The sequence below is a fragment of the Culex pipiens genome, chromosome 2 (genome assembly GCF_016801865.2).
Source record: "Culex pipiens pallens isolate TS chromosome 2, TS_CPP_V2, whole genome shotgun sequence".
Lineage (NCBI taxonomy): Eukaryota > Metazoa > Arthropoda > Insecta > Diptera > Culicidae > Culex > Culex pipiens.
Genome location: NC_068938.1, coordinates 5,878,827 through 5,891,193, shown reverse-complemented (window position 1 = coordinate 5,891,193; position 12,367 = coordinate 5,878,827). Strand labels below are relative to the sequence as shown.

The 12,367-nt window shown below is 42.0% G+C and overlaps 2 protein-coding genes across 8 annotated transcripts in view; both read right to left on the bottom strand.

The window, feature by feature from the left end:
- Nucleotides 1–12,367, bottom strand: part of LOC120418014 (protein sickie) — a 295,005-nt gene that overhangs the window by 208,361 nt on the left and 74,277 nt on the right. For 5 of the 6 annotated variants that reach the window (XM_039580280.2, XM_039580265.2, XM_039580303.2 and 2 more), the window contains exon 3: nt 5,814–8,016. The exons of the other annotated variant lie outside the window; for it this stretch is intronic. In XM_039580280.2, coding sequence (XP_039436214.1) covers nt 5,814–7,967 — 2,154 coding nt within the window. In that variant the 5' untranslated portion in view covers nt 7,968–8,016. The remainder of the gene's footprint in view (nt 1–5,813; nt 8,017–12,367) is intronic. 6 annotated transcript variants of the gene reach the window in all.
- LOC120418125 (uncharacterized) lies at nt 142–1,586 on the bottom strand. Of its 2 annotated transcripts, XM_039580412.2 has the most exons (3): nt 558–1,586; nt 417–503; nt 142–359 (listed from the first exon to the last, which is right to left on the bottom strand). In XM_039580412.2, the coding sequence occupies exons 1-3, from the start codon at nt 1,566–1,568 to the stop codon at nt 174–176; spliced, it is 1,284 nt and encodes a 427-aa protein (XP_039436346.1). In that variant the 5' UTR covers nt 1,569–1,586; the 3' UTR covers nt 142–173. The 2 variants fall into 2 exon arrangements, with proteins under 2 accessions (XP_039436346.1, XP_039436339.1); XM_039580405.2 differs by having other exon boundaries at nt 145–359; nt 417–1,586.

Genomic DNA, 12,367 nt, shown 5'->3' with positions numbered 1-12,367 from the left:
AACGCCAAAGTCGCGGGCGATCGACCGCGGTTTTCCAATTGGGGCAAGGTCAATTTGGAGAAAATTGCTGTTATAGGAGGAAAGAAATCGTTCAACGGTGATCGACGGAGTGGTTGGTTTAAGTAATTGATTTTATTAACAGCTATTAAAATCGTTAAAAAGTTTACTAAATTTTACAAATATCGGCAATTGGTGAACGCGAAGGCAATATTTGGGTGTTGATGTTTCAGCTGTTTTGACCAATCCAGGATGTCCTCTTTCTTGGTAGAATCGCGATCCTTGAACAGAAGGCAGTGCTCAAATTGAATTGTTCTCAGGTTCTTGAGTGTTGAGAGAAGCCTTGATATTTCAGAATCAGTCTGCAAAATAAACGTAACATTAGTTCTTGATTTGATATCATTCAAACAATAACTTACCACTTTAATTTCAACAAATTTTAGCACATTCAAATTGATCAAAGTACATATCTGATCCATCAGATCTTTAAGGAAGGCGTGTTCAACCTGTAACACTTCAAGTTTCTCACTGATTGTCTTAAAGTATGTCTCGGGAAGTACCTTCGTGTCTCTCAAAGTGAGGCTCTTGATCTGAATCCAATTCAAATTTGGCACAACTTCTACTGGCAACACTGCCCCGTAACACGTGGTCAATTTTTGCAGCAATGGCAGCGATATCGGAGCTGTTTCTTCAACCTTGCAGGACAGGTTAAGCATTCTTAGGTTCTTCATCTTGCTTATTTGTCTTACGGATGTACAGGATATCGCACAACCCTTGATGGTCAAGGTGTCCAACTCCGTGGTTTGGCCAAGAATCGTTGGCAACACTGGCTTAAACTTCTCCTCCCAATCCGTCACCTTCAAGTGCCTCAACCCGCTAAACATCTTCAAATTCGCTTCCGTTAGATCGCGATCCGTCCACACCTCCGAATCCTTCCACATGCTGGTTTTCAGCGCAACACTCCGCAATCTCCCAAATACCTTCGTCCCAAATATAAACTCAAAATCATTCATCGACCGCACCACCGTGCAAACCTCCTCCAACTGATCGCAAAATCCCTGCACCAGCTCCGCAACCGATTCCGTCACGTCCGCCACCTCGATCCTCCTCAAATTCGGCGCGATCAATCGCATCTCCCCGGCGTCCGGAATCTCCATCCGAGGTGCCTCGATCGTCAACGTCCGCAACGCCGGCCACCGGCTATCCCGGAGGAAATCCTCCCAATCGATCCACTCCAAACCAAACTGCAGATCCTCAACGTGATCGCGCAACTCCTGGTCCACAAATTCCGTCAAGAGATGTGGGAAACCCCCAAACGGACCACAGTCGCTGATCGCGATCAGCCGGAACTGCTTCATCCAGTGGAGATCGCCCGGGGAGAGATCGTCGGTCAGAGTGGTTGGATTCAGAAGAAGACGGCGTCGGTAACGGTCGTGTCCCAGGATCTGGAACCAGTGGGTGCACGTGGTCATCGCAGTAAACTGCTGCGCGGGGGTCAGATGGCTGAAGATCTGGTCGAAAAGCTCGATCGGGAGCAGGTCGTTGATGAGGTTCTTGGCGGGAGTTGACATGATCGTGATTTGAGGCTACTGCGATGGACTGATTTGTTTGGGAATTTTGTTTTGAAGTTTTAGGTTAGTTAGGTAAATGAAATTAAATTTGAGATAGTTTTACCTACTTATTGTTACTCCCAAATAATTTCTTCAGATTAATTTTGAAACCTTTTATTGAACTTCCTCAACTTATCATACCCGTTGTGATTCGCTCATCGATAAATAATTTCGCATAATTGGATTGATTAGATGAATGACTAAAAATTTAATCTAGCGGTCTATGCTTTCTTGAAAAGTAACTCTAGATTTAGAAATCGATTCATTCATACGGAGATAACGATGAAACTTAGTTCATCCGCAATCGAAGCAGTCATCTTCAACCATCCAGCAACATCACCGCAGCAATCCATGAAAATTCTTCATTGCCTTCGGCAATATGTCTTTCCATGTAGAAAACCTAACCTAAAAGGGGACGAAATCGGCTCTGCGTAGCAATTACTTCCAAAAACAACCCTCCTTTCAAGATTATGGAAATTCCATCAGCAGACCCACTGCGATACTGAAATTATTCTTCATTTCCCAAAACCGGGTCCGGTGTGGGAATTGCACCCGACTGCTGGGATTTGACTCTCGCAGTAGGCGCCGAACAAGTGCATCGCAACGAGGGGTGATTGACGCTCACCCCTCAGAGTGAGCAATTTTTTGCCGCCACCCTAACGGAATGAAAAGTCATCTCAATTATTGTCGCCGGATAGATCCTTAGGCGTAGGACCGGGGCTAAGCCCGAGGGGACTCGGAAAAAGGCAAATTCGACAGAAATTCGATCCGGTTACGAGGGTTAGGGTGGTTCATTGGGAAGTTCGAAGAGCGTCAGTCAATCTGTCAAATTGTTCACTCAAATAATCATTTTTTTCAGACAAAATATTTTTTTTTTGTAAATTTACATCGATAAAAAATATTCTGAAAGCTGGCAACCCTGTTAATGTGTTTCACAACTATATACTTAATTGACTTAATTTTAATTAAAATGCTATTTTTTGCGAAAAAAATCAAACCAGATTCAGTTTTACCTTAAATATTGCCAATCTGGTAACACTGTTGTGAGATATTGACAATTTATAAATATTTTGTTTTTTTTTTTACTATCAGTTCAGAAGTTACAATTTTGGATGAAAATCACATTTTAACTATATTTCCAAAAGAAAAAAATAATCATTTTTTAATTCCAAATTTGAGAATGTAAAATAATAATAGTCACAATCTAAGTGAGCCACCCTACCCTGCACAGTTGGTACAATAATTATAAAAATTGAACCTCACTTACTTCGAGTTGGGGTGAAAAAGTGAGGGTGTCACTGCCCTAAAATGAGCATCGGCGTTTTCCCCTTCTAAAGGCGTGGGTGCCGGCCAGGAACCACTTTACACACCGTGGCTGATTAGAATCCGTTCCCGCTCCTCGGAAAAGTTGTAACTATTTGGGAATTCGTGCACAGTGCAATATATATCCGTACGAGGGATAAACCATTCTTGTTGGCGTGTTAAATCGCAGAGGGATTAAAGGATATTATTAATGACATGATTTATTTGTTTGATTTATTTTTTAATAAAAGTGCTCGGTGACGCGTGAAAATGTGGCCTTTTTGTGTGAGGGGGAATCGTGTTTTGGGTGTTCTAATTTTCAAAGTTAATATTTTGCTGAGTCGTGGAAACGGATGAATTTAAATTAAATTAGTTCTGGTTAATGTTTTCTGGTCTAAAACAAATAAAGGGTGCAATGTTGATTCAGATCGAATAACATTGATGTGAACGAAATAAATCTTGAAAATTTACTAAATTTATTAATAGAAGTTTTCTTGCTGTGTACTGAAAATCTTATAAGTACTAAAAACAAAAAAAAACTTAGATATATGTTTAGTACAGAAGTTATCTTGCTGCGATTTTTCAACCAGATTAAGTTATCTTGCAGAAATCTACCAAAAAATCTACCTGACAAGAAGTTTTCATACAAATAACGTCATGATTCGAAATCCGGACACTTAGTAGCATATCATTTTTCTTGTAGCTGGCAAAAAATCATGTAATAAGTTGGAAATATAGAAATATCATCAGGATGTAGAACAAACAGTTAGTTTTAAGAGAATGCATGCAAAACATGTCTTTTCTAACAATTTTTCATCAGAATTTTAAAATTAAAATGACTTGTTGTGCTTCGAATCCCGGACACTTATAAAAGCTGATTTGAAATCCGGACACTTTTGCTTCGAATTCCGGACACTCGATATTGCTTATGAATCGCACAAATTTGAACTGAAATGTTAGTGAATGTCATTCTTCAGGTCTTAAATAAGCTGTTTACATCGAAACAATCGATATTTTATATCAAAATTTGCTAGAATTGAAAGGAAATCAAAACCACAAATTTCTGCTTTGCCTTCCCGTGCTTCGGACGCCAATGAAATATTTCATGTGAAAAGTTTCACATTTTTGGTAAACTTATAAATTTATTTAATTTAATTGTTTTGCCTTCAAACAAACTTTAAATGAAAGTTGATGTTAGTATTCATCAAATAACACAGTTTTGGCATTCATAATGCGAACTTATTTCCAGATAATTGATAGAACAAGATGAGGTGTCCGGGTTTCGAAGCGTCCGTTACGTTGCGGTGATTTTATTTTATTTTAGTACATTGCATGATTTATTTATTTTTCCTAGTTTGCAGGGTTTTTGTTAAAGTAAGAATTCGAAATTAAGCGGAAATTCAAGCATTTAAGAAATGTATTTGATATTTTGTTATTTTTCAAAAAAGACCTTATTATTTATAATAAAATAGTTTAAAAAATCTTTTTCCAACAAAGTTAAATACCAAAGGTATTAATCTTAATTGCTGATAAAAAAAATCTTTTTCTAAGAATATTAAACAACACAAAAGACCTGACTTTTCAATCCACCACTTGTTACCCAGTGAAACCAACACCAAGAGGAGGACACGTGCCGTACCTGCCACCCATAAATCAAGTCGATACACTTGCATTGAGCTGCACTACCCTAGCTTTAACAATCTTGGCCGAATTGAAACTTCCCAAATCCGTATTCTACGCGGAGGGAAAAACGGCGATATATTGGCGGCACGTGGCCGGCACATGAAATCCATCGTTCCGTCATTATTCCCGTCGTTTTGTGTGAGGAAATTGCTGGAAAGTGACGCCTTTTTTGGGCGCGAGTGATGACGATCTGACACGTGTTTACTTTTGTTCGGAGAAAGCAGATGGCCCAAAAAACGGAAAATTATGCTAACTAGTGTGACATCCGATCGGCGAGGAAATTTGGGAAATGACAAAAAGATGTTATTTTGAGAGAAAATCTTTCGATATATCGAGTAGGCCATGCTAAATTTTGACAGTTCGCTTGCGAATCTTCCAAGTAGTTCACGTTACCTCAGTGTTGATGCACCTTGATTTTGACAGTTCAATGTAAACCACCATTGAGGTAACGTAAACTCGCAAATAGTTTTTGACGTTTCAAGAAAACCAACATGGCGCGTACCTTTTGTATACTACCTTGGTTCTACATTAATTTATCAATAGAGTTTATCCGCTGTAGAATAGAGCGGTGAAAATTTAATTATCTCGATCAAACCCTATTTCAAAACAGCTTTTGTCACTACAATCTCTAATTAGCGCGGAAACAACAGTTTTCAATTATCACTCAGTTTCAGGAAATGAAATAATAATTTCATGAAACTGAATCACTTAATTGAATCCTGCCCGGGCTTGCAGTCAGGTGTTATAATTCACGTTTTTTGCAGTCCAACAACTTTTTTGTTGTTTTTATGCCATCGTACCTGTTCCGGAAAACACGTGTGTGCAACACCGCCCACGTAGATAATTAGTTTTGCAATTTAATCTGCAATTGTTTGCTCGAGAGGGACGTGGCGGCGCAGTTCAGAACACGCATCTAGTAGGCACTGATGAAAGCAAAACACTCCACCTGGCGCAGTTGGGAGAGGACGCAAAAGGTCAGTTCCATGGCCTGCTACTCTGGGCGCGTACAAGTTTTAATTAGCAATCATTCACTGGAAGTGGTGAACAGCTTGGTTGCACGTGGTCACTTTGATTGAATATAGAGTTGAAAGTGCACGTGTCTGGAATGTTTGCTGCAAAGACAGCTGTCACTTTTAAGCCTACCTTACCGCTAGCATCTTGGTTGCACTCAATGTAAACAATGCAAGAGGTAAGCAAACGTCAAACTTCCTGGTCACTCACCTGTATCAACTCCTGAATGTTGTCGCACTGCTCGAGCACCACAACCGTATCACTGCTGGCAACCTGCTGCTGCTGTTGCAGCTGTTCCGCGGCCAGAATCTGGTTCTGGATGGTTGGGCCGTCGGGCGGCGTAGCCGGACTCAGGAAGCCACTGTCAGCGTCACTGTGGTTGGAGAGGGGGCGCTGCTTGCGCAACCGGCTGAACAGTGGCGTCCCATCGAGGGAACCGTTCTTGAGCCGCTGCAGGTGGGGCAGGGAGACGCTGGATTTGAGCGATTCCAGCGACAGGAAATTGGCCCTCGTCGGTGGGTCTGATTTGATTTTCGACACTCGAGGGGACGATGGGATGCTGGTGGAAGGTTGAGGGGCGGGGGACGGTGGGCTGAGGGAGGTTGAGGGTTCGCTGGAATCGGTTTTGGAGGGTGGGGAGGATGATTCATCACTTTTGCGCTGCTGCAGGGGTGAGTTGGGGAGGGAGGTGGATGGGAGGTGGATTCTGCGCTCGAACTGGGTGACAGCTGATTTGGTTACCACGCCGTAGTAGGAGGATTCTGCACCGGCGGTGATGGCAGCAGCTCCGGGTTCGAGGTCGCCGGAGATGGATTTGGGCACGGCTTTCAGTTGGTCGATGAGGCGGTTCCGGAAGCCGTAGTCGCTTTCGTCGGTGGACTCCAGGTTGGAGGAGGGCGTTTCGATTACGGAGTTTACCATCGACGGGTAGTCCGGACTGGAACCGCTGGAAGACGATGAGGTGCGCGAGGTTTGGTTGAAGATCTCGTCGATCTTTTCTTCGACTTTTTCGAGCGATAGTCGATTCCGGACTTCGACGTCCGGTTCGATGGTGAAGTAGTTGTCCGAGTCTCGATCGACGGCGTCGTAGATTAGCGGGTTCTGATACAAAATCGGGTCGGCTAGTTCGACCGTTTCCGGAATCGACCGCATCTTGTGCTCCTTCTCGTTGAAGAAGTCCACCGACGGATCAAAGAGGCAGTAATTTTCGAGGTGAGGGACGGCTCCTTTGCGCTGTCGAACCGGAAGGTTCTGCAGCCTTGAGGATGAAAACTCCGGCTTGGTCAGAATGTCATCCGGGGAGGACTGCTGCTTGTCCGGAACGTCCGGCGCTGGAGCAGGTGGTGGCGTTGGCGGTGGAGGCGGAAGATCCGCCACACCCTTGGAAGACATTTTGGAGAATTTTGGCGACGGTGGCAGTGTAACGTAATTGTTCTCTTTCTTCTCGCCGGACGTCAGCGACGATGTCGACGATGACAGCAGCTTACCCAGCCCCCCGAATCCCATGAGCTTGCTGACGGAGCGGCCACTCTCTTTGACAGGTGCCGCAAGCTCTTCATTCTTGTTGACAGATTCCATCGCTCCCAAATCCTGGATAATTTCCACCTTAGTATGCGTTGGAGGAGGAGGAGGCGGCGGTTCCCGGTACGGGGGCAACACGGGTTGATCCAGCTCGGACGGGTCCCCCCTCCGTTCCTGCGGAAAGTCCCGGTAAAGCTCCTTGAACTGTACGCCGGTGTCGCTGAGGGACTGCTGCCGGGAACGCACAATTGCCTTCACGGATTTGATTGAGGAACCTTCCGGAGGCGCCGCCGCCGTCACCCCCAAACTCGGGATGAAAGAGACTTTTTTCTGGCCGCGAACGGCCCCAACCCCCGGTCGTTCCGTCGACGCCGTCACAGCCAACGTTGATTGCTTGACTAGCTTTTTCGGGGGGATTATGTTGTTTTTAAGTTTTTGCTGTGTCGGCACTTTATTGTCGCTTGTTTTTGCTTGTAAATTGGATGTTTTGCTCGAACCTCCTCCGGAGGAGGAGGGCGGACTTTTGAGTGACTTTTTACTAGCGGCCGCCGCTCCTTCCTGCCTAAAAACGGCAATTTTCGACTGCTTCAAGTTTCCTCGATTAGGAAGATCCGGTTGGCTTGCCGTGGCCTCCTTCGCTGGGTCAGTGTTGCCAACCGTGGCTTCCGAAACTTTTGACAGTTCGCCATCGTGCCTCTGTTCGTCCGTCGTGTTGATGGTGGTCACCGCAGTAGGCTTGCGCTTGACCGTGCCGGTGTCCCAGTTGGCCTTGACCGGGGACGCGGACCGTTTCGTGGCGCTGGCAACACTGTACGAACTTTTGCTACTGCCTGCTGGGATCATCTGCTGAGGGGGCGCTCATTTCACAGGGATGATTTCGTCTTCTTTTGTTCTGTTGAGGAGGGTTGGTGTGGGGTGTGGCGTCAGGTATGAATGAAATTAGCATTTTTCTTTCGAGGGGTGCTTAGGTTGGGTGTAAGGACTTTATTGCAAGGAAAAACGTTTACTTTTCGTCTTATCACAGATGAAAGAGTGTTTGGTTTGGGTTGGAATGCGGGTTCGGGTGCACGCTGATGAAATCGAGACGTAATGGTGCGTTACACTTTGCAGATTGGTGGAGGTGATGAAAATGGAAATTAGGCCTTTTTGATGGCTTGCATCAATCTACATTTTAATTTTGGAGAGAAGAGTGTTGGTTTCCTTAGCTAAAGCTTTTATTTTCTTTGATATTTTTGAAATTTGTGTTTTACATAGCTTCAAATTCGTTAATTTGTTCTTATAAATCCTGATTATCAGTCGAATGGCACAAACCAAAAAAAGACCAACTAATTGAATCCAATTAAAGCATTCAACCAGTGTTTTTATACCTGTTATCTCCCTTTTCCCCCTCCAACAAAAGCTTCCCAATTTCTCCCCCATTTTCCCTCTACCAAAAATCCACATTTCAGCCCCACAGGGCACAAAAACAATTTCTATTTCAGATAATTTCACTAATTAATTGCACCACAGCCCGCTACCGTTTCTGGCTGGCCATTTGGGGAGGCGCAAAAGTGCGTTTGATCTCCCTCAAACGAACGTGCCAACCCCAAGGGAGGTGGATTTCCCGCCCGAGGGAGCTTTTCCCATTTCTCCCTTCCTTTTTTTCTGGAAAAATCAAACAGGGATTTGTCCTTCCATCGAACGATTTTTCACTCGATGTTTGACAAACAGCAGTTTTATCTTTTCGAGGATTTACTTTTTCCGAAGCGAGGAAATGCAAAATCCAAAAGAAAAACAAACTTTTAATCCCAGAAACGGGCGCGAATCTGGGTCAAAGCACTCGAAAAATTGACGACGGCGGCGGCGTCGCGACGCCCCGGAAAAGCGTCAGTAGCAGCATTACACAGAAATCGCGCGAAGTAAAAGCCAGTCGAATTTCCATTTATCTTCCTCATCGCGATGCGATGTTGTGGCGTGGCGAAGTTATTTATTGAGGTCCTCGTCGCCCTGCAAAAGTGTCCTCTCGGTGGCGTTATCGGTTCGATGGCTGCCGGCGCGCGGGAAGGTCTGAGCCTGATATTTTTATCGCATTTAGCTGGAAGAGGCTTGAGGGTTTTTTTTGTTTGTGGATTTTTATTTTATGCTCTCTTTAGCTTCCGGATATGGACGCGTCCAATTACAAAATGTCAATTGAGGGAAATTTATGGGTTTGTCACGCGAGGGATTGCGGAAGAATCAAGAGTTTTGTTTAGTTTAGAAACCGTCCAGAATAAATGGTGTCTATTTTTTGTGTGGCAAAATCATAAAAAAGATAAAATTAAAATAGATTTCATGCAGTAACAGTACAGTGCAGTAAATTTTTTTCATTGAATTATTTTGTTATAAGGTTTTTTTTCATTTTATTCATCTGAGAAAAGAAGAATTTGTTTCAATACATTAGCACTCCTTGTGGGAAAATAATAATTTTAAATAACAAAAAGTTCAAGATGGTATGTCAGAGACATAACCGAAAGACATAGGACCAAACAATTTGAATGAGTTTTTGCTGGATTGCTAGTGAAATCTGGAATAAGATTATTTTATTTTGTTTCATATATTTGTCGGCAAAATTGTCATAAATGTTCCCCCAAGGTGAACCTTCCATGAGGGCACCGGCAACTCCAGGTTGTGGCCACTACTGTCGAAATGGCCATTATTATGTTCAGTATCAAAAACCATGAATTTTGATACCCATATTGCCACAACTCGTATGGTTCTGTAAAAGGCCCTCCGGGCCCCGGGGGAACCTGCTTTGAGATCACCGGCCACTCCAGGTTGTGGCCAACACTGTCGAAATGGCCATTTTTATGTTCAGTATCAAAAACCATGAATTTTGATACCCATATTGCCACAACTCGTATGGTTCTGTAAAAGGCCCTCCGGGCCCCGGGGGAACCTGCTTCGAGGGCACCGACCACTCCAGGTTGTGGCCACTACTGTCGAAATGGCCATTATTATGTTCAGTATCAAAAACCATGAATTTTGATACCCATATTGCCACAACTCGTATGGTTCTGTAAATGTTCCCCCGGGCCCCGGGGAAACCTGCTTCGAGGGCACCGGCCACTCCAGGTTGTGGCCAACACTGTCGAAATGGCCATGTTGCATGAGAACCGCCACATCATGGTGACTTCCATCGGTCCGCTTGGTGCGCCTTTGTAAGAATTTCCTCCTTCTGCTGCTGGTGGTTCTTCCTTCTGGTTTCTGGTCCTCTTCTTCTATTGGCTGCTGCTGCTGCTGCTCCGCGCCGGCCCGATGTGCACGGTTCGAGTGCTCGTTCCAAAGTGACTTGCTTTTGCGAAATTTTCTGCTTAAATAGCGGCACAGCCGGAGAACGGCACAAAAGGGGCGCGGCCTCGAATGCATACGCTCGCTCTGATTGGTCATCTGCCCGATTTGAACTGAAAAATGACTCATTTTGTTTGCATGTTTTAAGCGCTTTAACTATGTTTAGTCAAAGTTATTATGTAATAAAACGATAGCTTAAGTCTTCCCCTTTCGACTGGTGATTGAATCTTCTGGATTAATCGATTGGGGGAAAAGATATAAGCGTTTGAAATATGTCAATTTTTTTCGCACGCTTGTGACGGTTTGGATCGAATTTCTGAACTGGCCCCCCAATATAGTAACTAGAGACATAGTCCTATGTCAAAAAACTTATTCTGCTTTTGCATTGGGTACAAGCGTCCTTTTAATTTTTTTTATTGTATTTAAATATATACAATCGGGATTTTCTGATCGATGTTGAAAATCTAAAATATTTATTTTTAATTTTCAAAAAAAAATGTAACTTAGCAAGGATTAAAAAAAAACAAATCAATATTTAAAAATGCTTAACTCTAATTATTAAACTTATTAAAGGATGACCACTCAAATCCAATTAGCAATTTTCGACTTTTTCAGATAGTCAAATAAAAGGCATTTCTTATCAAAAGAATGGTTCAAACCAAAAACTCTTTATAAAAAGTCAACTTCTAAATAAATTATAAAAAAATCATACTGTCAAACTATTTTAGTAAAAATAGAAACTAAATAATACATTTTTGACTTGGTTTCAACTGGATGGAAATGAAAAAAGGATGGATAAATGTTCAAGATTCCCGAGAATTGTAATCTTCATAATATTGTATTGTATTCTTCATAATATTGTTTTTATAAAAACCCGCCTTGAAAATTATTTTTGTTATTTTAATTTAACTTCTAAAAATCTAGAAATTCGCTAAAAAATTCAACACAGGGATCTTTATACTTTTGTAAATTTTGATAATTAATCAAGTTATCAGTATTTAACATTTTATTCTTATCAATGAAAAAAATCAGTTTAAAAAGTTTCCATATTTTTCCACTAATTATATGTGAAATGTTTGAAAAGACAAATTTATTAAACTTATTTATAAATTTTTTATTTAAGATTTCTTGAATTTATTTTTAAATTTCTCTTGTTTAATTTTTTTCTAATCGTTAAAATGTGTCTCCATTTCTTCATACAGTGCGAAACCCGATTGGATTTGGTTCGATATTCAAGTTCCACCCCGAAACGAAACTATTGGCACTACGCCCCCCGGGGCATGGCCTTCCTCTAACGTGGGATTTCTGCTCCAGCGCCTCTGACGAGACAGGAGAAAAAAGTTCCACCCCGAACAGACTGTAATAACTAAATTCATGCCATTTTAATAACAAATACTGTTAAAACAACAAAAAGTGTTATGAAATCATCCTGAAAAATCAATTTTTGCATAAGGGTTTAATAACAGTTTATGTTATCATAACAAAATTTGTTATCGGTCTGATATTGATTGAAAGCCAGAACAACTTGGGAATAACATTTTTTGTTATGGAAGAATACCTTAAACTGTTATTGGGATGATCGAATTAGTTGTTAAAATAACAAAAAATAATAACAAAGATTTGTTCGAAGAATAAATTAAAATGATATTAGTCTGTTATTACAATAACAATCCAATAACAAAAAAATCATAACAACGAATAACAAATCTTGTTACAGTCGACTCTCTGGTTGTCAATATCCAAGGGACCGTCGAGGAAGAGAATCATCAGTTTACAGAACGATGCAAAATGAAGACTCGATTGAAAATATTTGTTTCTTGATACCCAGCTATGGGAGAGAATCATGGCAACGTCCATCAAACAAAAACAAACTAATGTCAAACACCCTTCAAAGCTACGTTTCGCAAAGAAAAATGTCTATGCAAGCCATGAGAAAG